This window comes from Sminthopsis crassicaudata, chromosome 2 (genome assembly GCF_048593235.1).
Source record: "Sminthopsis crassicaudata isolate SCR6 chromosome 2, ASM4859323v1, whole genome shotgun sequence".
NCBI classification, from domain to species: domain Eukaryota; kingdom Metazoa; phylum Chordata; class Mammalia; order Dasyuromorphia; family Dasyuridae; genus Sminthopsis; species Sminthopsis crassicaudata.
The window spans coordinates 521,166,136-521,191,717 of NC_133618.1; the positions used below are offsets into that span (position 1 = coordinate 521,166,136).

A 25,582-nucleotide genomic window follows, 5' to 3' on the forward strand; every position below is an offset into this window, starting at 1 on the left:
CTTTGACTTGGGAGCTTCAAATTTAACAAGATATATTGATGAGTTTTTACTTTGGTATCACTTTCAGATGGAAATTGGTGGATTTTTAAATTTCCATTTCACTTTTTAGTCTAAAAGTTCATGGAAATTTAGTATATAGACTTTTTTAAAATATAATTTTCAGTTAGTCCCAAAATTCTTATATTGTCTGTTTTTCCATGCAGTTCTTCTATTATTTTTATTATTTTGATTTTGTTTTATTATTTTTATTTTATTATTGTCTCTCCAACAATCTTTACTTAACTTTTAGGCTTTTTTGGTCACAAAACCAACATTGGTTATTCACAGCATCATAATTTACTAATAGTTTTACTGCATTATAACTGGCAGAATCTCTGCTATACTCTGTTTAATGATATCTTTTTGTAATTCAGTTTGTTACTTATTTTTAAGTTCCATAAACATGTGAAAAATAATATAGCCTTTATTTTTCACATTAAATTTTTTGTATCTAGTAAATTCAGTTCAATATTTTTTACTCTGCATTTTTCTTCAATTTGAAATATTCTGATCATTGAGATGCTAAGAATCTCAATCACTAATTTTTAGTTGATTTCTTCTCAGAATGCCGAGTTTTTCTCTTGTGAATCTTACAATAGAGTTATTAGATGCACACATGTTTAATATTAGATATTCTCATTTTTACATAGCACATTTTAGAGTAATATAATCTTTATTTTTAATATTTTCTTATTTTAATTAAATTCTATTTCATAATTAATATCACTACTTCTTTTAATGATTAATAATTTAATGTAAATATCAAACTGTCTTTTCATTTTGAAACTATTTAGATTTTTTTGAATTAAATATCTATCGTTTAACTAACATATTGCTGTATTTTGCTTTTTAATCCACTGTATATTTACATTGAATAATTTAATATGTTTATATATAAATGGCCAAGTTTGCCCTTTTTTCCAGTCATACATTCAGAAGAGAATACACACACACACACACACACACACACACACACATATATATATGCTTTCTTTTTATTTCTATTGTTAATATGGGACTAATAAAATCTCACTAAACAAAATTCCTGTATTATATTTTAATAACTGCAATTTTCCTTAACCCGGACTATTCTTTTATCAACAACAGGAATTTCATTTGAGGATTGTCTTTTTTAAAAAGAATATATATCAGCACTCTTCTTCACTTTGACTTTTTTATTTTCATACATTTAAAATGTTTTTCTTTTGTTTGTTATCACTGTTCTTCTCTTTCCTATATCTATTTGTTGCATTTATTTGAAGAGATTTTGTAAGAATATGTTCTACAATCTTAACTAGAAAGCCTCTCTTTGAGCCATTTTAAGGAGGAATCTATTATAATTATGATTTTTTTCCTGGAATGATTTTTAAAAATCAATATGAATTCTTCCCTAAGGCTTATTTGGCCATTCAAAATTGAGAAATAAGTGCTTTTGGCAGGTTATATCAAGAAGTCTGGCATGGGCTACCTCCTTTAGCAGTTATTTTGATACTAGAGTCAACTTTAGGCCATTAGTCATGGCTTCCAGCCAATGCAGTAGTACACAATTCCCAAATGTGCTGTATTAAAATACTCTAGCAGCCAAAACACCTGAACTATGTGGCAGTGGCTAGCAGATGGTGGATATGGGTAACTGCCCATTTCCCATTCTTAGGCTGCTTGAAAATAGCAAGAAAACAGCAGGTAGGACAGGGATTTCTGGATTGGTATTTGTTGAGTTTGGCTCATTCTATCATGATCAAGCTGTTTCTTTTGGAAGGAGAAAAATGTGAGAACTTCTTGTAGTAAAGGAGTGATGATGTGGAAGTATATTGTTTCCTGACTGCTTTTCTTGGGTGTCTGTGTTCTGAATTACTGGAGAAGCTTTTTTTTTTTTCTTTTTTTTTTTTTTTTTCCTTTTTCTCAAGGTTGGGGTTAAGTGACTTGCACAGGCTCACACAGCTAGGAAGTGTTAAGTGTCTGAGACTAGATTTGAATTCGGATCCTCCTGAATTCAAGGCTGGTACTCTATCCACTGCACCACCTAGCTGCCCCTTGGAGAAGCTTTTTATATCTGGATATTATATGGGCTGTCAAAGGTCTTTAGCATGGAGAACACTAAAGAGTTTGAATGTTATAGTGACAGTTATATTCTGGATAATGCTTTTTGAAGTTTCCTTTATTTGTATTAATGTTAGAGATTGTAAAACCCAATAATGCTTAACACAGTATCTGGCACATAGTAGGCACATAGGTACATTTATATAGCACATAGTAGGGGCTATATACTTTTTGCTTTTCTTCCCCTCCTTAGAAGTCCCTCCCTTCTTAAAGTTTTATTGCCAATTTTCATTGTTATCCCATATTATATTTACATAAATCCCCATCTTAATCCCTATGCCATAGAATCTATCTTGTAAAAAAACAAACAAACAAACAAACAAAACAACAATAACAATTAAGCAAAACTGGCAAAGTAATTGTAACTGACATTTGATATAAATTCTGCTACCTAGAGAACACCTTTTTACCAGAGGAGAGAGGACTATTTAACCACTTATCCTTTAGATTCAGGATTGATTTTTGTCTTCAGTATGACTCAATTTGCCTTTATAGTTTTTCTTCATTTGAAAATCATAGTCATTATATTGTTTTGCTCCTTCCACCATTATTTTAAATTAATAAAAAGTTTCCCAAAATTAAGTACAATTCACTACATTCACACAGAATTCAGCTATTCTTCCATTGATAGTAACTTACTTTGTTTCAGCTTTTTGCAAATGGAATGTTGCTTTGAATATTTTCATTTGAAGGATTGTCCCCCTGTCTTTGAACATCTTTGGCATATGTACACAGCAGCATAAGTACAAAATAGTAAATGTACTTAGGGAATTAGTGACTTTTCTAATAGAGTTACAAATGTTTTTGTCTTCTGCATTTGTCTTACATGGACTTTGATGAGCTAGGATTTTTCTCTATCTTACTGCTTAGAAGTCAGCAATTTATTAAAAAATACTTTTTTTTCTCTCATAAAGTAAATGTTTAACATTGCAGAATATGGAAACATTTTTAAAAATCATTTTATTCACCATTTAGGATTTCATGTTTTGATATTTTCTTTCCTTTTTCACATTTGATGGAACTCCTTATGCCTTGATAGGCTTCTTCATAGTCAATGGCAGAAGTTTCCCTTTGGTCAGTGAGTTCTAGCACAGTAATCAAATTTCTGAATGTTATATACCTGAAATTTCTATTTCCTCCTCTGCTTATCTGGGGAATTTGTATTTTTGTCAATATGCATTCATTTTATTTAGATTATCAGAGTAATTGCACATAGTCAAAATAGCTGCTAATTGCTTTAATTTCATCTTCTTTGATGACATATACACTTTTTTTTTTTAACTTTTGATTCTAGTAATTCAGTTTTCTTCTTTTCTTTTAAAATCAAATTAATAGCTAAGTGATGCAATGGATATAGTATTGGCCCTGGAGTCAGACAGACTTGAGTTCAAATTCTGACTCAGACACTTGTTAGCTGAACAATCCCAATAGACTGGACAGAAAAAGCCATTTGCAGCTAGTAAAAGAACTATGGGGGATTGAATGTAAATCAACCCATGCTTTGTTCATCTTTTTTTCTCTCATGGTTTTTTCTCTTTGTTCTGATTTTTCTCTCCCAACAAGATGAAGTAATGTGTATTAAAAATAAATAAATTTTTTTTAAAATTCAAATTAATGGCATATTTTATTGTTTTTTTCCCCATAAAATCAGCTCATAGTTTTATTTATTTAGTGGGATTTAAAAATTGTCAATTTTATTAATCTCTTTTGATTTTTAAGATTTCTAGTTTGATGTTTCATGAGAGATTTTAAATTTGTTCTGCCCCCCAGTTTTTAAATTTTGCATGTTCAATTCATTGATCTTCTCTTTATTTTACTGATATGAGCATTTAGAAATAGAAAATTTCCCCTAAAAACTGCTTTATCTACATCCCACAATTTTTGATAATTTTTCTCATTATGAACATTTTTAATGAAATTACTAGCTTTTTCTATGATTTGTTTTTTGATCCACTCATTCTTTAGAATTAGATTATTTCATTTCCAATTAATTTTTAATCTATCTTCCCATGGCCTTTTATTGAATGTAATTTTTCTTGCATAATAGTCTGCAAAGAATTCTTTTAATATTATGTTTATTTATGAGGATTTTATTAATGCACTGTCAATTTTTATGAAAGTTTCTTGTATAGTTGAGGAAAAAATGCATACTCCTTTTCTATTTCCATTCAATCCTCTTCTAACATTCTTTTCATCATCTCAGTTTCTTTATTTTATGTTTATATTTATTTAATTCTGGTCTTCCACTAATAGTTTTCATATCTATTTCTTCCTATAAGTCATTTAAATTTTCCTTTAAGAATTTGGATGTTTTGTCATTTGGTGCATATATTCAGTAATGATATTACTTCTTTGTCTCTGGTACCTTTTATTAGTTGCCCTGCCTTTTTCCTCTAATTTGGTCTATTTTTGATTTCTCTTTGTTTGAAATCATGATTGCTAACCTTGCCTTTTTTCATATTAGCTAAAGCATAATAGATCCCACTTTTTTTCATCCTACTGTTTTCAGAGATAGTTTTTAGATCTGTAAATTATCAATGCTTCCAAAGTGATATGATCCAAAGAAAGCTGTGCTCACTGTTCTCCCGCACTGTATTCTTATCTACTCAAAAAGAAACCTTGTTCCCCCTTCAGTCACAAGTGCTAGCATTCTCTTGGCATGAAACTATTCAAAATCTTAAGCTCTCCTGCAGCTGCAAGTGCTGGTGCTCCTTTTCTGCCTTTGAACTGAAACCAAGGCCCCGGGTTCTCCTGTGATTCTGAGCACTAGTGTTCCTTTTCATCTTGGTACTGCAATTAGGAACTCCATGTAAACAATGTTATAGGGTTCTATTGCCAAATGCTGGCAAAAGTTCCTAGTTATCTCTTTGTGACCAGTTGTCTGACCCACTTATTATCTATTGACTGAAAGCTTCTAAAGCTGTTACCTGTGTTGTTCAGATGCCTCTTGCTGCTGTTGCTGGGACATGTGCTGCACTCTGGGCCAACCTAACCTCAGTGTCAAACACCTTGCATGCAGACCTCTTAAGTTGTCTTGAGTTAGAAATAGTATCTTACCCTGACCTTTTATTGTTTTTTTCACTCCTGAATTCAATTTGAGGTTATTATTTTAAAGTTGTTTGGAGGGAGATATTGGGAGAGTTCACCTGAGTTACTGCTCATACTTGTCATCTTGGTTCTGCTTCCCCTAAAGGGTAATTTTTTTACTATTTGTCACCCAGTCTGCTGGATCCAATATTTAGTTTAGGTTTTGGTCTTTTGTTGGTAGCTTTCTATTATATTATGATGTTCTAAAAATTCTTTCTTTGCACTTAATTTTCCAGATTAGTTATTTATATAGTGTTAAATTAAATGATCTTTTAGTTGTCCTTTGATTTTTTGGGGTGTTATTTTTCTTGTGCTATCATTGAATTTTTTATTCTATTTTCTCTATCATTTTTCAGTATGCACTGTTCTCTTTCAATTTTCCAGCTTCTTTTCTAAGGTTCCTATTTCTTCTTTTGATGTTTATATTAGGATAATTGGAATTTTCATAACACTTTATAGTTTGCAAAACCATTCACAAATATTTTCTTTTTTGTATTCAAAACAACTCTGAGAGGTAGGGTATATTATTATTTCCATTTTACAGATGAGTTTTCTGAGGCAGGCAAAGATGAAATATATTAATTTTATATATTAATTTTAATTTCAACCCAACCTCAGAATTATTTTTAGTGAATTGATTTCATTTCGATTCTCCTAAGTTGCTTATTGTATGATTATTCTCTTCATTTTTAGGTGTTTTCCTGTGCTTGCATATTTCCTAAATCTTTTGGCTGTTTATGTGCTATATGTACATATAGATAGATATAGATATAGATACATTCTCTTTATGGAATCTAAGCCCCTAAACGTTTCTATCCTTTCCCATACACTTTGAAAAGTAAAGAATCATAATAAATTAAATCATTATTTAAATATAGAGATGATCTAGTAGATAGAGTACTGGACTTAGGTCAGGAAGACTTGAATCCAAATCTGTCTTTTTACTGGCTTGTGAATCTGGGCAAGCCAGTATAACTCAGATAATAATAGAACCTACCTCTCAGAAGTATTGTGAGATGAAATGAGATAATAATTGTTAATGTGCTAAGATCAGTACCTTCAACATAGTAGGTACCAAATAAATATTTGTTTCCTTCCTTTATTAAGAAAGTACTTAAACAGCCCTTTTTTAGTGTCAAGGAAGTAGAATTGAGCAGCTGCCCATAAGTTGGAGAATGGCTGAATAAGTTATGCTATTTGAATGTTATGGAATATTATTGTTCTCCTGGTTCTCCTCACTTCACTCAGCATCAATTCATGTAAGTTTCTCCAAGCCTTTCTGAAATCATCCTACTTCATAAAGCAGGTAAAAAGGAATATTGCCAAAACAATCCTCTCATTTGAAGCACCAATTTAAGAAGTTAAAGGAAATCTGGTTGAGTGTGGGGTGCAAAGAAAGACCACATCACCCTAATCCACATCCTAGGGAGTTGAGCACAATCCTCAGGATACCTGGTAACTTTGTTACTTGGATTACTGCCTCCATGACTGTAGCAGGCTGTTGCTAGACCAATGATCTCCAATTCGACACCACCATCACTATCACCGAAAATTAGGTACTTACTTTCTAACTTTTTTTTCAGATATCTGGGATATCATTCATAACTAGTCATAACTTGGGTCTTGTTATTATAGAACCTCTGCTCTATTCACATCCATCCACCTATACTAAGGAAATACCTTAAGTCCTGGGGAAATGTGGCTTCTTTTCCTCATGGTACTCTTTAAAGAACATTTGTAAATAAGCCAAATTTTCAGTGCAAACTTATACATGCAGATTTTCAATATTAGTTGTGAAAATCATTCATTTATCCCATGCATGTAACCTAGATGATGACCTTTCTGTATTCTGTTTTTACTGTTTGGTCTAATAGACCAAGTTTGGAATATATCATGCAAAAGTTATACAGATTATTATTAAAGGAAATGTCTTTTCTCCTATTAACACATAACATTCAAACACACAATACATTCCTAAGCTCTGGGGAAAAAAAAGCCTACCATAGAATTATGTTCTACATACTTTTCTAAAAGCAGCAGAAAAATTCTGCCCCTCCCCTAATTTTTAAAAAACAGCTTCTTATAGGAAACTGCAGAATATTTCTAAAATTATTTTAAATAATTTATGTCACATCATACAACTCCAGGCCATTAATTCTGCTTGCTTTTTTTAAAAGCAGGAAATATATAGTATGCCTTATGAACTACTGATTTTACATAACAAATTCTATTTAATTTTACATTTAGTATGTTTTAAAATGTAAAAAAAGCTTAGTTCATTAGATAATGTTATAACAGATTGTTCTCTGGCAAAAAAGGTAATAATTACTTACATCAAGCTTCTGGGTTTTTAAAACATAAAGATAAATTTCAGAAGCTGTCAAATGTCTGGGTAGTTTTGAAGGCATGTTTACTTTGAAACCTAAAAAGGTAAAATTCTGAAAAGAGATGAGAAAAATTTTAATAATTAACAATAATTATTGGACTTTCCTTTAGTTTTCAGCATGTTTTATATGTTACTATTGTAATACATCACTTTAAAACTTGTAAATAATCTTTAAAAAAATTCTCTCTATTAATCAGTTAATTCAAAAACATTAATTGCCTATTTTTGTGTTAGGCACTATATCACATATTACCACTACTCTCCCCCCCCCCCTTCTCCTTACTTATGATGTCTTGCTTTGCTGGCAAGTAAAGCACTTGGTATATTCAAATACCAAGAGAACAAGATATTTAGGTTCTAAGTATGAAATATACCCAGATGCTCAAAGTATAATCAAAACTCTGTTAAGAAATAATCCAGGAAAGAGTATCTCAATGTTTACAGTTTCTTGCAATTTCTTACAATATTTCAATGCCTTCATTTCATTTTTCCTGGGCACCCTATTAATACCAGCTCTACTTTCTCTCCCTGTTAGCTGTCATGGCAATTGTCACTACCTATCAAAATTTCTTTTAGAGTCTCTTTTATAAAGGAACTAAGAGGAAAGAAAATAAAAGACTAAGTAAAAGTCTGGCTTGGTGCAGCTAGTTTTCTTTGCCATAAACTAGTCTGACAAACTATATAGGTCCCAATGAATATCATTGGTACCCTCTGTAGTATCCTTTTTTTGGCTCTTTTTGTCAAAAGGAGAGAGGACAAAGATTATTAAGTCAGCATTTCCAATTCAAAAAAGGAAAAAATTAAATTGCCTTGGGAATATGTTGACGCACAGTAGACTAAGTTTTTAGGAACAATGAGTCTACTCCAATTTTTTTTTTTTAGTCCATTAAGACTAAGAGAAGGATGCTCTTATTTCAATCCTTTAGTCAGTCCTATTATGCTGAAGGTAGAGAATCAGTGTGATAGGCCAGCAAAGCAGATTTCCAGGAATAGCCAGGATAAAAAATTCATACTGATCAACAATGATGATTGATTACTGGATATAGCCACATATGGTGTAGTTAAAATGTCTTTCTTTTCAACTTTCTTTTAAAATTTTAGGAATGTGGAGTACTTTTTCTCATTGTTGAAATCACTATTTCTAGAGTGGATGATTCTGGTAACTTATAGTGCTACCATATATGAAAAAAATTTAACGGTCCTTAAATGTTTTTATGTAAGCTAATTCAATTATTTAAGATGCTATCAAAGTATATATTTTAACATTAAAGATAATTTTAATTATAAAAGTACCAGAGATCAATTCAACACACTCTATATCAAAGATTAAGAATAAAAACTAAAAGTCAAGTGGCCAGAAATATCTAAAATTTAAGTTATAACAAATCTAAAACATTTATTTTCTAGGATTTAAAATATAAATTCATCTTATTCCAAAATTCTTTAATATATTGATTTAATCTAAAATATGGTCTTAGAGAAAAAAAATGTTTAAATACCTGCACAGTCTTCTTTTTAGTTATATCATATGGATACTGAAAAATAGTTAAAAAAAAAAGAAGTTTCAAAAGTCATAGAAAAACTCTCATTTGTCCTTAAGCTTTATTTTTTTTTCTTTTTTGGTTAACAACATATATTGATATATGTGTTAGTTTTTGTTCATAAGTATTGGTTCCAACTAATTGACTAAAGGTTTTTGTGAAATGGGATTATTTGTACTTATTTTATTAGGCAACAGATTATATATTTTATATTTGTTTATATGCTTATTTTATTATTACTATGCTTGTTACAATTATTTCAACATCTGGCTAAATTGACTTCCAAATTCTTTTCAAAATTACTGTTGCTAACAGTATTTCCCCCGTTTATTCTATTCTCTTTCTTTTCATCCTGTCCCTCCTGAAGTGTTTTGCTTCTGACTAACCCAATATACCCTCTCTTCCATCACCTTCCCCCCATTCTTATGTCCTTTTCTCCTCCTACTTTCCTTTGGGAAAGATCGATTTCTAGACCCATATTGAGTGTGTATGTTATTTCCTCTTCTTCTCCAATGAGCTCATATACTCACATTTTTCTGTAGCTACACATATACATGGATATATATTACTTTGTACAATAGATATATTTCTAAAAGGATATATGCATTTTGGGGCTGATAAAATCATGTTATATAAAATAACAATAAGTACGGTTATTCAAAAGTAAAATGGATGCTTTGAAGGTAGTACGTTCATCCCTATTTCCTTCTAGGGAATTTCAAGATAAGGATGATTTTCATCTTGACTATCTCTTCTAATCTTCTCATTTGCAAATGAAGAAATTTAAACTCAGTTTAGGTTTAGAAAATTAAATCTTGAGTATTGTTTCCCAGATAGTACCAAAATCAAGATTCTGATCTAGATCTTTCTGACTCAAAGTTCAACACTCTTTCCATTACATGACACTATCTCCTGTAAGAACAATTAATTTGACGCTAAATTTCTTTTCTTTTCTTTTCTTTTTTTCTTTTTTTTTTTTTTTTTTTTTTTTTTTTTTGCGGAGGCAATTGGGGTTAAGTGACTTGCCCAGGGTCACACAACTAGGAAGTGTTAAGTGTCTGAGGTCAGATTTGAACTCATTTCTCCTGACTTCAGAACTGGTGCTCTATCCACTGCACCACCAAGCTGCCTCTGGCCTCTAAATTTCAAGAAAATTAAACTTTGACTAGTTTGAGTAGACATAGTATGTAAGATGTTTTTAAAACTCAGAGATATTTTTTAGACACTTTAAAAAAATTTAGAGACTTTAAAAATCTCTGTCTGTCCTTCCTTTTTTCTTTTTTTTCCCTGTGTATTATTTTTATATGAATGTGTTCTTCATATTTATTTTTAAGACTTAATCCTCCATGGAAAAAAACTTCAAACCTGTTTAATATATTGCTTCTGAACTAAAAAATGTTTAAAATAATAAAGGAATATTTTGATCCCATTCACTTTAAAAGTATTCAAAAATCTTAAAAGATAACCTTAACTGAGTGAGATTGACTAAATTGCCAAGACACACTACTGATGGTGTCGAGATTCAGTTTAGTTCGTGACTTATTATTTGTTATAATAAAAATACTTAAGATAGAGATGAATCCATGCAAAGAAATTCTTGTTAATAGTTCTGGTGAATAATAATGAAAATTCTAATTAATGTTACTAATATATTGGTATAGATGTTGAGTGGGTTTATAATGAATATTAAACAGTCCTTTAAGTTAATGTTGGACATTAGCTACAACATAGAAACTGAAACAATATATGTTGGAAAAAAAAACAACTAACAAAATTTACTGGTAAAGATTTCAAGGAAAAGGCCACATTATTTGCAAATATTGCTTATGTTTGTTTTTTTTTTACATTTAAAATTTTATATTCTTTGAAGGAAGATTATAGACAGTCAACTAAAAACAGTAAATTATGAACATATCAATTTCAAGGAAATGTTAAAATTGTGTATTTAAAATACATACCCAAAATACTGTTTTCTTCCTTTTTTGTTCTATCATTTTCCTTAATTTCTCCAGCTTCCTAGTATGAGCTTAAACATAATGAGATATGTCTCAGAAGCAGCAAAGACATTATCAATCTTTTTACATTTTTTTATTCTTTGCATTTTAGGAATTTTGGAATTAGAGAAGACCACAGATGCTCTCTAATTCATCCACTTTATTTTACTGATGAGGAAATTAAAGCTGAGTAATTTCCTGAAGTTATACTTCAGAAGTAAGATTTGAACCCAGATTGTCTAACTCCTGATGTCTAACATTTTTTTCAAAAGATCATGTTACTATCACCTTGCTGTAATCCTTTTTGTAAATCTGAGATATTGTTGATGTAGGTATTTCCTCCATGCATTTCACAATCCATTCATACCCTTCTATTCCACTGAACTCTTATCCATGCTGTCCAGTGTATTCTTAGGAGGAGATCCACTTAAAGCACTGGGGGGCTCTCTTCCAGTTTCTTGATACCACATGTATAACAATGGAGAATCTAAGTTGTCACCAGTTACCTGGTTTCATTTATAGCAAGCATGTTAAGATTGATATAATGCAATTCTTTCACTTACTGGTCACCAGACAAGCACCTCGCCTTTAGAATAAAAACTCTTAATGTTTATATGCAGTCTAAAAGTGGTGTAAAAGATTATTTTATCCTCCGCCCTATTTCCTACTACTCTGCCACCATCACTGAACAAGAAGTGAGTTATACTGGATTAAAGGTCATTTTGTCTTTTCTTTTGTTTCATGACTTTTGAGGTCAAAGAATTCATTGTCAGTTGGCCAGACTACTGGTGATTAGTTTCTCCATTATCAATTAGGCTGTCCTCAGAAAACAGACTCAAGTTAAGGCTCTTGTCAGGACCAAACTGGAAATCTTTCTGCTGTGGTAGAAATTTCCAGGGTTTCTGGAGCACTGGCATAGCCTTTAAGAACCCAGAGTCACTTCCCATCAAAGTATGACTTTGTAGAGGTTGAGGAACTAAACAATGGAAATTATCTTTGCAAAATGAAATTAAATTTTATACTAGATGGAGGTTCTTAATCTTGTGGGGATTTCATAGACCCCTTTGGCCATATGGTAGATGACAAGAGGAACCAATTATATTGAAATACAGTTTTTGCAATATAAAAGTAAAAATTTCCACAGAACTACATTAAGTTATAGCCTGATTATTAAAAAGGAGATGTTTCTTCCTCCTTAATCATCCCCCCCACTCCAGACAAATTCACACACACTTAAAATAAACTGTTAAAGAGCTGCTCTATCTCTCATATTATCTTACCATAAATGACTCTGATTTCTCCATAAACCCTGGTAACATTCTATAAATATATAAGGCCTGATCTGAAAACAAATAAATCCCTTTTGATACTTCTTTTTGAGGGAGGAGAAAAACTGGTGTTTTAGCCTAGAATAATATTATAATATTATCAAACCATTATCTTGTGCTAGGAACAGAATTAAACTCTTCTTGAATAACTAATTAAAACTAATAAAATAATTATTATTCTGAATTTATTTGGGGTTGGGGTAAAATAGTTAAGGAGGGAAAAAAAAACAGCTCCTTGCTAATAAGTCTATCACTGATGAATGATCAAGGAGGAGTTCAGACTTATATTTTATTAAAAAAACTAAGAAAGTATAAAGTATAAGCTGAGGCTAACAATTGATTTTAAAGGCAAAAAATGCTATGTGGATTTCAAGAAGAAGACTAAAGAAAAGATAGGACTGAGATGTAGAAGGAAAATAAGATTGGACAAAAAAGAGAAGATAAAACTATTAAATTTTCATTTTACTTTTCTCATATAAAAAAATGATTCCAGACAAAGAATTTAAAGAAAAAAAAACCTGAAAGGGGATAGAAATATTAATGTAAATGAAGAGATGGAATTAGAACCCTTAAGTTCTCTTAGTATAGCTGGCAATAATATAGTATGTTTAAGTTACAAAGTACTCTACATACATTAACTCATTCTTCCCAACTATTATTAAGTCACTACTTAAGGTAATAATTCAAATCAAGCCATGTTAACATGCATTAAAAGCTTAGAAACTTAGAAATTAAGAGGCCTCACTATATTCAAATAGTCTAAGATGGAGCTAGCAAACTCAGGTCTCTCTCAACTTCAGATCCTTCATTTCTTCCCTTCATTGCTTTACTACCTTTCTTTTAAACATTTTTTTAATTAAAGCTTTTTATTTACAAAACATATGCATGGGTAATTTTTCAACATTGACCCTTGCAAAACCTTCTGTTAAAAATTTCCCCCCCTTCCCCCATCCCTAGATGGCAGATATTCCAATACATGTTAAATATGTTAAAATATATGTTAAATCCAATATATGTATACATATTTATACAGTTATCTTGCTGGACAAGAAAAATAGGATCAAAAAGGGAAAAAAAACTGGGAAAGAAAGCAAAATGCACACGAACAACAACAGAAAGAGTGAGAATGCTATGTTGTGGTCCACACTCAATTCCCATGGTCCTCTCTCTGGGTGTAGATAGCTCTCTTCATCACTGAACAATTGGAATTGGTTTGAATCATCTCATTGTTAAGAAGACTCACGTCCATCAGAATTGATCATTGTATAGTCTTGTTGTTGCTATGTGTAATAATCTCCTGGTTCTGCTCATTTCACTTAGCATCAGTTCATGTAGTTCTCCAGGCCTCTCTGAAATCATCCTGCTGGTCGTTTCTTTTCCTGTCATCTTAGCCAATCTGAGAGGTGTGTTTAGGTTATTATCTCCCAAACATTGAAATAAATTGTCACAATTGTCAACTGTGATCGTTTAACCAATGTGGGTGATCTTGGGGAAAATGTGGCAAACTGAAGATACCTCAATGAGGAGTGAGATTCTCACCTAATTTATTAAGAAAATTAGAGGTCCTACTTTGTAAAGTTCCTTCTTTCCCTTCCTACATCTCAAACCCCACTCATATTGTCCAATATTCTTTCCTTCTCTATTCTAATTTCTGGTGAAGAAATAATTCTTTATGTGCACTCTTCATATATTGCCTTCTTATTTCCCCCAAGTGCCCACAAATTATGCCGCCTCTTTTATTTTCAACATCTCCCAACTTATTGCTTCTTTCCCTGATGTCTTCAAACATTCCCATCCTTTAAACATTTTACACTATATCCTATCATCCCCTCAAGCAATCATTCTAATCTTTCCTCTCTGATATAGCCAAACTATCAGAAACTAGTATGTACACTTGTCTCTCTTTCTTCCCTTCTCCCTTTTATGATTTGATCCCCCCTTTGATCACTCAACTGAAACCTCTCTAAAGTTATCTGCCATTCACTATTGGCACCTTGAGTTCAATACCACCAAAGCAAAACTCATTTCCTCCCCCCAACACACACACACACCCCTGCTCTCTTTTGAACTCTCTTTTGTAGAGAGTATCCTCCAATTATCCAGACATGGTGCCTCGCAACTCTGGGATCATCCTTGAGTTCCCTCATCAACCTTTGGTATTCTGTTAAGTTAAAAATTCTAGCTCTTATCCTCACTACACTTCCATTTCCCCCTTATCATCTTTTGCCTGAACTATTACAATATCCTGCTACTCAAGTTTTTCCCTGTTTTAACTCATCTTTTTAAATAGCCCTCAAAGTGATTTTCCCAAAATGAAAATATGACTATTTTAGTTCTCTGTACAAAAAATGCCACTGACTCCTTATTGCTTTTGGGATCGATTGGAAACTCTTTGGCTTTTATAGTCCATCATAACCTACATTTACAAACTATATATATATATATGTTAATGCTTTGTATTGGCCTACCAACCAGACTTCTTGCAATTTCTTACAGACAGCACCACATTTTTCATTTCTATGGCTTTTCTCTGGCTGTCCCTCCTACTTAAAATGTTGGCTCTCTTCATTTTTTGTCTCTTAAAATTTCATTTCCTTTGAAGCAATAAACAGGGAAAATATTTTTACAGTTAAAGGTTCTGATAAAGGTCTCATATCCAAACTATATAGGGAATTGACTCTAATTTATAAGAAATCAAGCCATTCTCCAATTGATAAATGGTCAAAGGATATGAACAAACAATTTTCAGATGAAGAAATTGAAACTATTTCTAGTCATATGAAAAGGTGTTCCAAATCATTATTGATCAGAGAAATGCAAATTAAGACAACTCCCAGATAGCACTACATATCTATCAGATTGACTAAAATGACAGAAAAAGATAATGATGAATGTTGGAGGGGATGCAGGAAAACTGGGATACTGATGCATTGTTAGTGGAACTGTGAACAGATCCAACCACTCTGGAGAGCAATTTGGAACTATACTAAAAAAGTTATCAAACTGTGCATACCCTTTGATCCAGCAGTATTACTACTGGGCTTACATCCCAAAGAGATATTAAAGAAGGGAAAGGGACCCGTATGTGCAAAAATGTTTGTGGCAGCTCTTTTTGTAGTGGCTAGAAACTGAAAAATGAATGGATGCCCATCAATTGGAGATTGTCTGAATAAATTGTGGTATATTAATGTTATGGAATATTATTGTTCTATAAGAAATAACCAGCAGGATGAATACAGAGAGGCTTGGACAGACTTACATGAACTGATGCTAAGTGAAATGAGCAGAACCAGGAGATCATTATATACTTCAACAACAATACTATATGATGATAAATTCTGATGGACATGTCTCTCTTCAACAAGAGGATCCAAATCAGTTCCAATTGATCTGTTATGAACAGAACCAACTATACTCAGAGAAAGAAATATTGGGAAATGAGTATGGACCATAATATAATGTTTCCACTCTTTTTGTTATTGTTTGTTTGCATTTTTAATTTTTCTTCTTTCTATTTTTACCTTCTTTCTAAATCTGATCTTTCTTGTACAGCAAGATAACTGTATAAATATGTATACATATATTGTATTTAACATAATCTTTAACATATTTAACATGAATGAGACTACCTGCCATCTAGGTGAGGAGGTGGAGGGAAGGAAGGGAAAAGTTGAAACAGAAGTTTTTTGCAAGGTCAATGTTGAAAAATTACCCATGCATATGTTTTGTATATAGAAAGCTATAATTTTAAAAAAAGAGAGAAAAAATTTCATTTCCCTCAAATTTCAGCTCAGGGACTACATTCTATATATCAAAGGTTCCAAACAAGAATATTCATGGCCAAACTAGGTTAAAATGTAAGTGTAAAATTTGATAGAATAAATAAAAATACAATGGAAAATAATGTTAAAATGTGGTCTTATAAGTCAATATATAGTTATAGAAATCCTTACCTATAGTTTAGCACATCTACCTCTTTTTCTATTTGGTTTTGACTATTGTTCCACATGAAGAATTTCTTGATCCATTTAGATGCTGATGTTCTCACTCAATTACTTTGATTTTTTTTGATACATTTGTATACTGTATATTATTATACAAAATCTTAATTCAGTTTTAAATTTAAAACTTTCCACATGGTAGAAATATCTAGAGTTTATACCCACTGGCATAGAATTAAAAAACCTAGGTCCATCAACATACGCAAAAATGTGGCAACCCTTTTTGTAGTGGCAAGGAACTGGAAACTGAGTGGATGCCCATCAGTTGGGGAATGGCTGAATAAGTTATGGTATATGAATGTAATAGAATATTATTGTTCTACAAGAAATAATCAGTAGACTAATTTCCAAAAGGATCTGATGAACTGATGCTAATCGATGTCAGTAAAACCAAAAGAACATTATACACAGTCACAGAAAGATTGCGTGATCATCAACTGTGATGGACTTGGCTTTCTTTAACAATGAGGTGATTCAGGCTAATTCTAATAAACTGGTGATGGTAAGAACCATCTGCAATCCAGACAGAAGACTATGGAGACTGACTATGGATCACAACATAGGGTTTTCATCTTTTTTGTTTTTTGCTTGATTGTCTTTTTCTTTTTCATTTCCCCCCTTTTATCTGATTTTTCTTGTGCAGCATGATAAATGTGAAAATATGTTAAGAAGAATTGCACATGTTTAACCTATATTGGATTACTTGCTGTCTACGGGAGAGGGAAGGTAGAAAGGGAGGGAAAAATTTGAAACACAAAGTTTTGCAAGGCTGATGTTGAAAACTATCTTTGCATGTATTTGGAAAAATCAAAAGTTATTATATTTAAAAAAGAACCTAGGGTCATTCCCCATTAAAGTATGACTTTAAAGCTAATCCTTAATATCTATCAGAGAGTGGCCCATGAGAAGTAAGTAGCAAATGATTTTGATGAATTGACTTGAGAATAACTACTTTTCCAATTTTTTACAGATACCTGGTAAAATTCTCAAATGGATTATTAAAAGGACAGTTTGTGAACCCATAAGTCGAAAAGGTGATTATACTAATACCTCATAAGTTCTTTAAAAACAAGTCATGTTAGAGTCAACCTATTTCTTCCTTTGAGAAGATGTCTAGATTTGGTTGGTCAGGGGAATGCCCATGAATACTGTCATATGGATTTTGTCAAGGCATTGGCAAAGTATCTTACAAAATTCATATTGACAGGATGATATTTTGAATGGAATCTAAATAATATTGCTAATTGGATCAGTCAATCCTAGAGGTAAGATCTTAGAGGAGGGCTTCAGAGTTCTGTCCTTGGCATGACTGTATTAAAAGACTTTAATGATTTGCATTAAAACATAGATGACATGTTTATCAAGTCTGTGAACAAGGAGGGACAACTAACTCATGGGATCAAATACTTGGATTCTAATTAAGATATCAACAAGATGAGAAAGTAAGTTGAAGCTAAGTAGGAGGAAATTAATAGGGATACAAGTAAAAAAGTCCTATATTTTTTTCCTCCCTTCCTACCACAAAAAACCCCCACACAAATCTGAACAAGTTAGAGGTTTCTAAAAAGCAATTCATTTGAAAAAAAAGGACATAGGAATTTTAATGGACTATAAGTTGAGTAAAGTAAGAACTGGAATATGAGAGTCAAAATAATTGGTTTGCTTGACTTTTTTTTTTCTTGGTCAGAGCTATAATTTTACTTTGTTGGGAATTCCAGGTGAGGAAGCTTCCTTCACCAATGCAGAGTGACATTTTTCTGTAATTTATAGTCTTTGAGAATTATTAATACAATTGAGTTGTCAAATGCTTTCCCAAGGATCACCCAGCCATTATGTAGTAGAGGCAGGACTAGAACCGAGATCTGCCTGATTCTGAGGCTGCTCTTCTTTGTCTACATGAACAGTTAGACATTCAGAACAAAAAAAGCAATAGTCCTGTTTTAATATGCTTTGGCCAAAGAACTTTGATACTATAGTGTCTAAGCACCATATTTCAGGAAAGATACTAGAAAGCTAGAATGTATCTAGAAGATGAGGAAGAAGGGAATGTGAAAATTTTAAAACTATTTAACTGTGAACTGCTTCTAAGTGAAGTGAGCAGAAATTACACACAAAAATAAGAAGACTGTGATAATTGTGATATACTTGGCTTTTTTCAAAAAATGAGGTGATTCAAGGCAGTTTAAATAGACTTGTGATATAAAGTGGTATTTGCTTCTAGAGAGAGAATTATGGAGACTGAATGTGGATCAAAGCATAGTATTTTCACTTTTTGTTGTTTGCTTGCTTCGTTTTCTTTATCATGTTTCTTTTTCCTTTTTGATCTGAATTTTTTTGTGTGTAGTATGATGAATATGGAAATGTTTAGAAGAACTGTACATGTTTAACTTATATTGAATTGCTTAGTGTCTTGGAGAGGAGGAAAGGAGAAGAGAAAAATTTAGAATACAAGGTTTTGCAAAGATGAATGTTGAAAAAATCTTTACCTGTATTTGGAAAAAATGAAATACTATTTTTAAAAACCACTGAGAAAAATGGAGATATTTAGCCTGGAAATGAATATATTTAGAGGGTAGAACAGGTCTCCAAATACAACACATCCTTCAAACTTACAGCATTAGATTTAAAACTTAAAGCTATAGTTTTAAGACAATATAAGTTAAATATAATATAATCCAACAGTTTTCCTCTTATTTATCCTATATATCTACTTGATTGTCCTTACCTAAGTATATTTTTTCTCTAGAATGATTCCTTATTTTCTTTGTCTCAGATAATCCAGCTTTTAATTAACCGTTCCCACCAGATGCATATTGCCTCTTTGCAGTTGGCCTAAGAATTATAGGATTGTCTAGTCCTGGTTAGGGCAGATAGATGATGCAGTGGATAGAATGCTAGGCCTGAAGTCAGGAAGGCTCCTGCTGAGTTCAAATCTAACCTCAGATACTTTCTACCTGAGTGACCCTGGGCAATTCACTTAACCCTGTTCGTTTTCAGTTTCCTCATCTGTAAAATGAACTGGAGAAGAAAAGGACAAACTTCTCTAGTGTCTTTGCCAAGAAAAATCCAAATGGGTCCACAGAGTTGGACATGACTAAACAACTGAACAACAACAATGCAGGATTATAAGGTGCATCTGCCTGGTGGTATGCTTGAATTACTCCTTAACAATGTCTGCAGCTGTGGCCCTATGGATCTACAACAGGAGTTGTCAGAGTTATGAGCTGAGAATGCCTTTCTTTAGCAACAGCTGTCCCGAAGTTCAGCCACAAGCCTATGCTCCAGGGAAACCCTGTGTGTCTCTGGCGAGGAAAATGACTGCCTCTGGGAACAGATAGAAGCTGCAAATTTGCCTTTAGTAAATGCAGTCTCCTCACTCCTGAAGTTTTCCAGTCTATGCCCTGAATTTTAATTTTTTTTTTAAATCTCTAAGAAAAATGTCCATAGATCTGTGCCCTAGGAAGTCCAGCTCCATCTAGGTAAAGAGGTTCAGTTAACCTTGATGCCTGACGGCTGCTGAGACCTTCTGAAGCCTTTGCTTAGTTGTTCCAGAATGCCTCTGATGACTCCCAGCTGTAGGCTTAAACTGTCAAATACGAGTTATGCCAACTGCAACAGGAGCCACTCATGGACTATCCCAGCACCTGCTGATATCCATTGCCAGGAACCATCTTGAAATGGATCAGTTCCTGGAAATCCTGGCAGATGGTATTAGGGATGAATTAAATTGCGGGAAATGGCTGACATTCTAAAGGACAATCATTTGGCAGGGCTTGTGGATTAAGATCGACCTCCACTCGGCTACCTTGGAACCTGAACAGTCCTTGGAACCAGACAAGTGAGTGGGACAGGGGAAGCAACGGGAGAATGGGTTAGTCGTGAATAAGAACAGCTGAGTGGCAGGGACCAGGCCTATGTGACAACTTGGCTGGCAGGCTATCTGCTAGCATATTATCTCTCCTGGCAAATACAGAAGCCCCAAGGATCTGCATTAAAAATAGTTTCCACACAACTGAGATCTCCAATGGAACCCTCTTTTCTCCCATCTCCAAAAACACATGGGCCCCACAACAATCCATCTCCTTCTGCTCCAACTGTGTGAATTTGCTACTTATTGCAACTGGAGATTCAGGCCCTCAAGGCTGCAGCAGAAACCAATCATCCTGCAACTCCCTGCCGCATTGATACTTATTGAAATTACTATCACCTGTCCAGGTCCATCACACATGGCACTAGGCTCCTGTGGACTCTGAACTCCTGTGTTTCCTGTTCCTACTTAGCTTAAGGGTAAAGTGGTTGGTTCTTTGTACAATCCAGAAGTGGGTTAAGTCTTGAAGGTCAAATTCTGTTTTGTTTACATCCAGGTAACACTTCACAGAGCTTCATTCAGCTGCCAGCTACCACAATCTAGGCCCAAGGGCAGCATTTCTATGCAGTCATACATTGGGGATGGGTTTCCTGGAATGAAGGGAGATGTGTATATACTGTGCCATTGTCTGGGCCCCTTGTGTATCCTTTCAGTGCATCCTGAACCTATTATCTGAGGTTATCACTGAATTAGCCTTTCATAAAGTTTTTGAAGGAAAAAAATCAAAGCCAAAAATAGTGTGTGGAAGGGATTTCCCTCCCAATAGTCAGCCTTGCTTTCAAAAGAAAAAACACTGGAAAACTATGTTTTTGCCAAAGAGGTGAGCTGATTTAAAAATATATAGATAGACAGATAGATATAAATATGCTTTAAAGTTTAATCTTTCTTACTAAAATTTTTTTTCATCACTTTCTTAAATCTAGACACAAAAGAAAAAAATCAAGCCATAATTTGTAAATCCTTTCATTCAAAATTGAACAATTACTTCTTGTGACTCCAGCATATTCCTGTTCTAACATGACTATTGTATTTTGGAACAAGCCTAATCTAGGCCAGTCCAACAATTCAACTAAGAGGTGAAAATGCATTGTGGCTCTTTTATGCAATAAAATTTAATAAAAGCAACTTTACTAAGCAGAGATTAAAAGAGCACAAACTCAGAGTTAAAAAAGGAAATAGACTTTTGATACTAAAGCAACACCAAATTAGCTAGGTCAGGAAGTTATTTTCAGAGTCCAGCAGATGCTCAGATCAAACTTCTGACCCCACTACCCACTTGTAGTCAAAACATCCACCATTATGACACCTTTAAAGCACCGGGCCAGCAAATATTACAGAACTGCAGTCAGGTAGGGTCTCTGTAGAGGCAGGGGCCAACAGAATGAGGAAAGAGAGATGAAAGGGAAAAAGAAGAATGAGATGAGGAAGCTCTGGGAGCTGTTGAAGTTGGAGATTCTCAGGTGCAATTAGCTAACCTCTCCTTCCTAACAAAAGTCCCAGTTCCCCACTTGTCATCACATATTTGGCACAGCCACTGAAAGATGCAACAGCAAAGCATGTGTAACAACAATGGTACAAACAGGGCTCTTGCTGGAGCTAGGTACTGAAAGTAATCACATGAGCCTGATACGTCCTAGTCCATGGGGTCTCTTTGAATAGTCAACTCAGGATTTTTCATTCACCAAACTATATTTATACAAGGCATCTTCACTTGGGTCTAAAGGGGCAACAAATGGAAGAGAATATTCCAGGCCCCCAGTGTCCTATGTTAATTCATAGTTATTTGTGGTCTTGGTACCTACAGATTACCTGTGAATTCAATCAGCAGATCTCGTGAGTATTATTCTTAAATTGTTGCAACTTTTATTTTTATCACATACATCTCAAGATATGGCAACCAATGTGTCAATATTTACTTGTAGGTTAAGTTCTACCAGACATGGAACTTGACAAATTCAAGTCAGCTACAGTCTAAAAGGTAGAACCTGTACCAGGTGGAAAGACAACCTGAGGCAAACAAATATTAGGGTAAACCAAATGAATTAGTTGGGAAGGAAGTTTTAAAAAGGAAATCCCAAATCAAATTTCTGTATGCTTAGGCAGAAGTCTTGATTCTGAGATGTTATGTGGAAGCAATACTAAGAACTATCCCTTCTTATCTCCCCTAATTCTGTTAAGAGCAGGAATAATCTTTTCAGTCACCTGGTTCATAAATCCTTACTCTCCGTTTCTCCCTGTGTTCCTATTAGTTTTATTAATTTTATCATACCTCTTTTCCCATCTGTCTCCTTCATGTTACTAACATGGTCTCCACTGTAGTACTTCTAGACCTTTCTTCTGGACTACTGCAATAGCTATTGGTCTCTTTGCCTTAAGTTGTTTACTTTGCCAATGCATGCTCCATACATTTGCCAAAGTGATATTCACAGTCATTTTATAGGGCAAGTTTCTTCTTAAATCCTTCCTTCATTTACTTTTTATTTTAATTTGTATTGATATTTTTATTATATTACCCTCATTTCTAAATATATTCTTCCTCTCTTCCCTCCCATTCATTCTTAAAAGAAATAATTTCAAGTTTCTTTTTTTAATGAATCTTTCTATTATTCTTCACTGCCTCCCTTTAAAAATATATTTTAAATTAGTGACTACTGCTTTATAGAAATGCTATTTTCCCTTCAATTCCTATTAAAATTATCCTTTAAAATCATTCCCTTTGAAATACTAGATCTCAAGATAAAAACCTAAATCCCCATATAAAACCTCAAGATTTTAGATTAAAAATTTATATCATCCTTTAAAAATTATTTCCCTAGAGTAAGGGTGGGGAACATTTTTTCTGCCAGAGGCCATTTGGATATTTCCATACAAAATGATTAACTTATGGAGTTCAAGCAATGGGAAGTTGTTGTATCTAGTTATCAGTTCATATTGTCCCTTATAGTTGCCTTAGGAAATTATTTCAAGAACCTTATAAAGCCCACCAGTGTTCCCCACCACTGTCTAGAGTGTAAAGATTGAAGTAGTAAACAATGGCTAATGGGCCAAATATGACCCATTACCAATGGTTGGTTGTTTTGTTGTTGTTGGTTTTAACAGACTTTGAGCAAATAATTTTTTTTTAATATTTGTAAATTGTAAATTTAATATTTTAAAAAGTATTTTTAATTCATATACTATACAAAAAAGGTAGCAGGCTATATTTGGTTAGCAGTTGTAGTTTGCCAAGCTCTCTTTTAGTTAATTTGCTCCTCCAAATGAATTTTTTTATAATTTTCTATAGTTATTTATAATTTGACATGTATAGCATGAATTTAATTTAGCAAGTATTGTAACTTTTGTTATACTGTTGTGCCTTAGCCACAAGCACTGAATGTTCCTCTAATTACTAAAACTATTAATGATTTATAATTGTATCTTTATAAGTCTACAATGCATTTTGGTAAACTATTTCCTACTCATTTTATGCATTTTATATTTATTTTGAGAGGAACTTATTTTTCCATTATGTTCTCTTTGATTTTGTTATTGGTATATGAAAATACTATTGATATTTGTAGGTTTATTTTGTATCATACTTTTTAGAAATTATTAATTGCCTTCAAGTAGTTTATTTACTGATCTTCAGGTTTTTATAAAATGTCATATCATCAAATGGGGATAGTTTTGTTTCTTCTTTGCTTATGTTTAAATGTTTAATCTCTTCTCTATTATGATTTTACCATTCATTTGTGTTTTTATTTTCCTTTCTAAGTAGAGTGCCTAATAGTTTATCAATCTTGTAGTTTTTTTAAAAAGCAGATTTTAGTTTTATTTATTCTATAGATTTTTTTCCAATTCATCTCTTCATTTCTCTTCTAATTTTCAAAATATTCTTTTTTAGAAAAAGGTTTATTTATCAAGCTTATTGATCTCATTTTAATTACATATTCATTCATTCTTTGTCTTTCTGTTTTGTTGAGGTATATTCTCAGGGATATATTTTTTTCCTCTAAGAACTGTTTAGTTGTATCCAGGATATTTAGGAGGTAATGTTTCTTCTTTATAAATCTCTTTCATATGATTTATTATTTATTCATTAACTTATTAATTATTCAGGATATCATTATGAAATCTACATTTCATACAGGTCTGTATCTTTGGCTCTGCCCTGAAGACACCAGATGTATTCATGATGTATTTCAGATTTAGTTCTCTTTAAGTTTGTTCAGTTCCTTTTTTTTTTTTTAATTTAAGTGCTTTAAAAAATTAGGTAGCATCTATTTTTTTGTTGTCAATCAGGATAGGGTGATAAAATAGTTAAATGAGATGAAATACTATACATTAAAATCTTCCATTCTGTTATGACTTTACTTTTAAAATATTCAAATTCCATTATTAAAGAATATTTATAAATATGAATATTATTATTTTGTTCAGATCTCAGATTTTCTTGGTATATGGCATATCCCTGAAGAAACTCTTGTACCAATGTTAATCATAAATTGTCCTAGACTATAATTTCAAAGGGTTGTCTTAGAATCATTTAGAGGTCAAGTGATTTGCTCACATCTTACAGATTCCAAGACAGCTACCTATTCACCAAATTATAGTACCTCTCAAGTAACATAATTATTCAAATAGATATTGCACAATTTGGAGCAAGATATTTAAACACAAATCTCTAGGTATAATTTGTCACTTTATCCAAAAATTCTTAATTACATTCATCACTGCTTAATCCAACTCTTTAGCCTGATTAGAACTAAACTTATTCTGACTCTTATGATCCAGGGTCCAGATTTCCTGGAATATGTAAATGGTTCCAATACACTTCAGAGCTTCAGCTCTTTGAAAAGAAAAAAATCAACGCTCTTACTGCCTTGGTTATACTATACTTTCCCTTCCCATCTAAATGACTACTTAGGATTGAAAAGAAGTCCATAATTACCACTCTTAGTCATACTGTACGGAAATATTAGCTTTGGCAATGAGATGATAAATAAATTGAAGTAATTAAAATAGGCAGTGAGAAAACAAAACACTTTTTAGATGATATCATAGTATCCTAGAGAATCAATTAAAAACTAGTTTAAATAATTAACAAATTTGCAAAATTGCAGATTATAAAATAAATAACTCATCAGCATTTCTATATTACCAACAGTAAGAAAATATAGAAAGAGAAATTCATTTTAGAATAATTGTAGACAGTATAAAATACTTGGAAGTCTATCTGCCAAGACAAATCCAGGAACT

At 32.6% G+C, this 25,582-nt stretch overlaps 1 protein-coding gene across 1 annotated transcript in view; it reads right to left on the bottom strand.

The window, feature by feature from the left end:
- FAM227B (family with sequence similarity 227 member B) overlaps nucleotides 1-25,582 on the bottom strand; it is a 312,350-nt gene that overhangs the window by 272,667 nt on the left and 14,101 nt on the right. The window contains exons 4-6 of the mRNA XM_074294460.1: nucleotides 11,112-11,179; nucleotides 9,112-9,147; nucleotides 7,560-7,664 (exon numbers count right to left, since the gene is read on the bottom strand). Of these exons, the coding sequence (XP_074150561.1) occupies nucleotides 7,560-7,664; nucleotides 9,112-9,147; nucleotides 11,112-11,179 (209 nt within the window). The remainder of the gene's footprint in view (nucleotides 1-7,559; nucleotides 7,665-9,111; nucleotides 9,148-11,111; nucleotides 11,180-25,582) is intronic.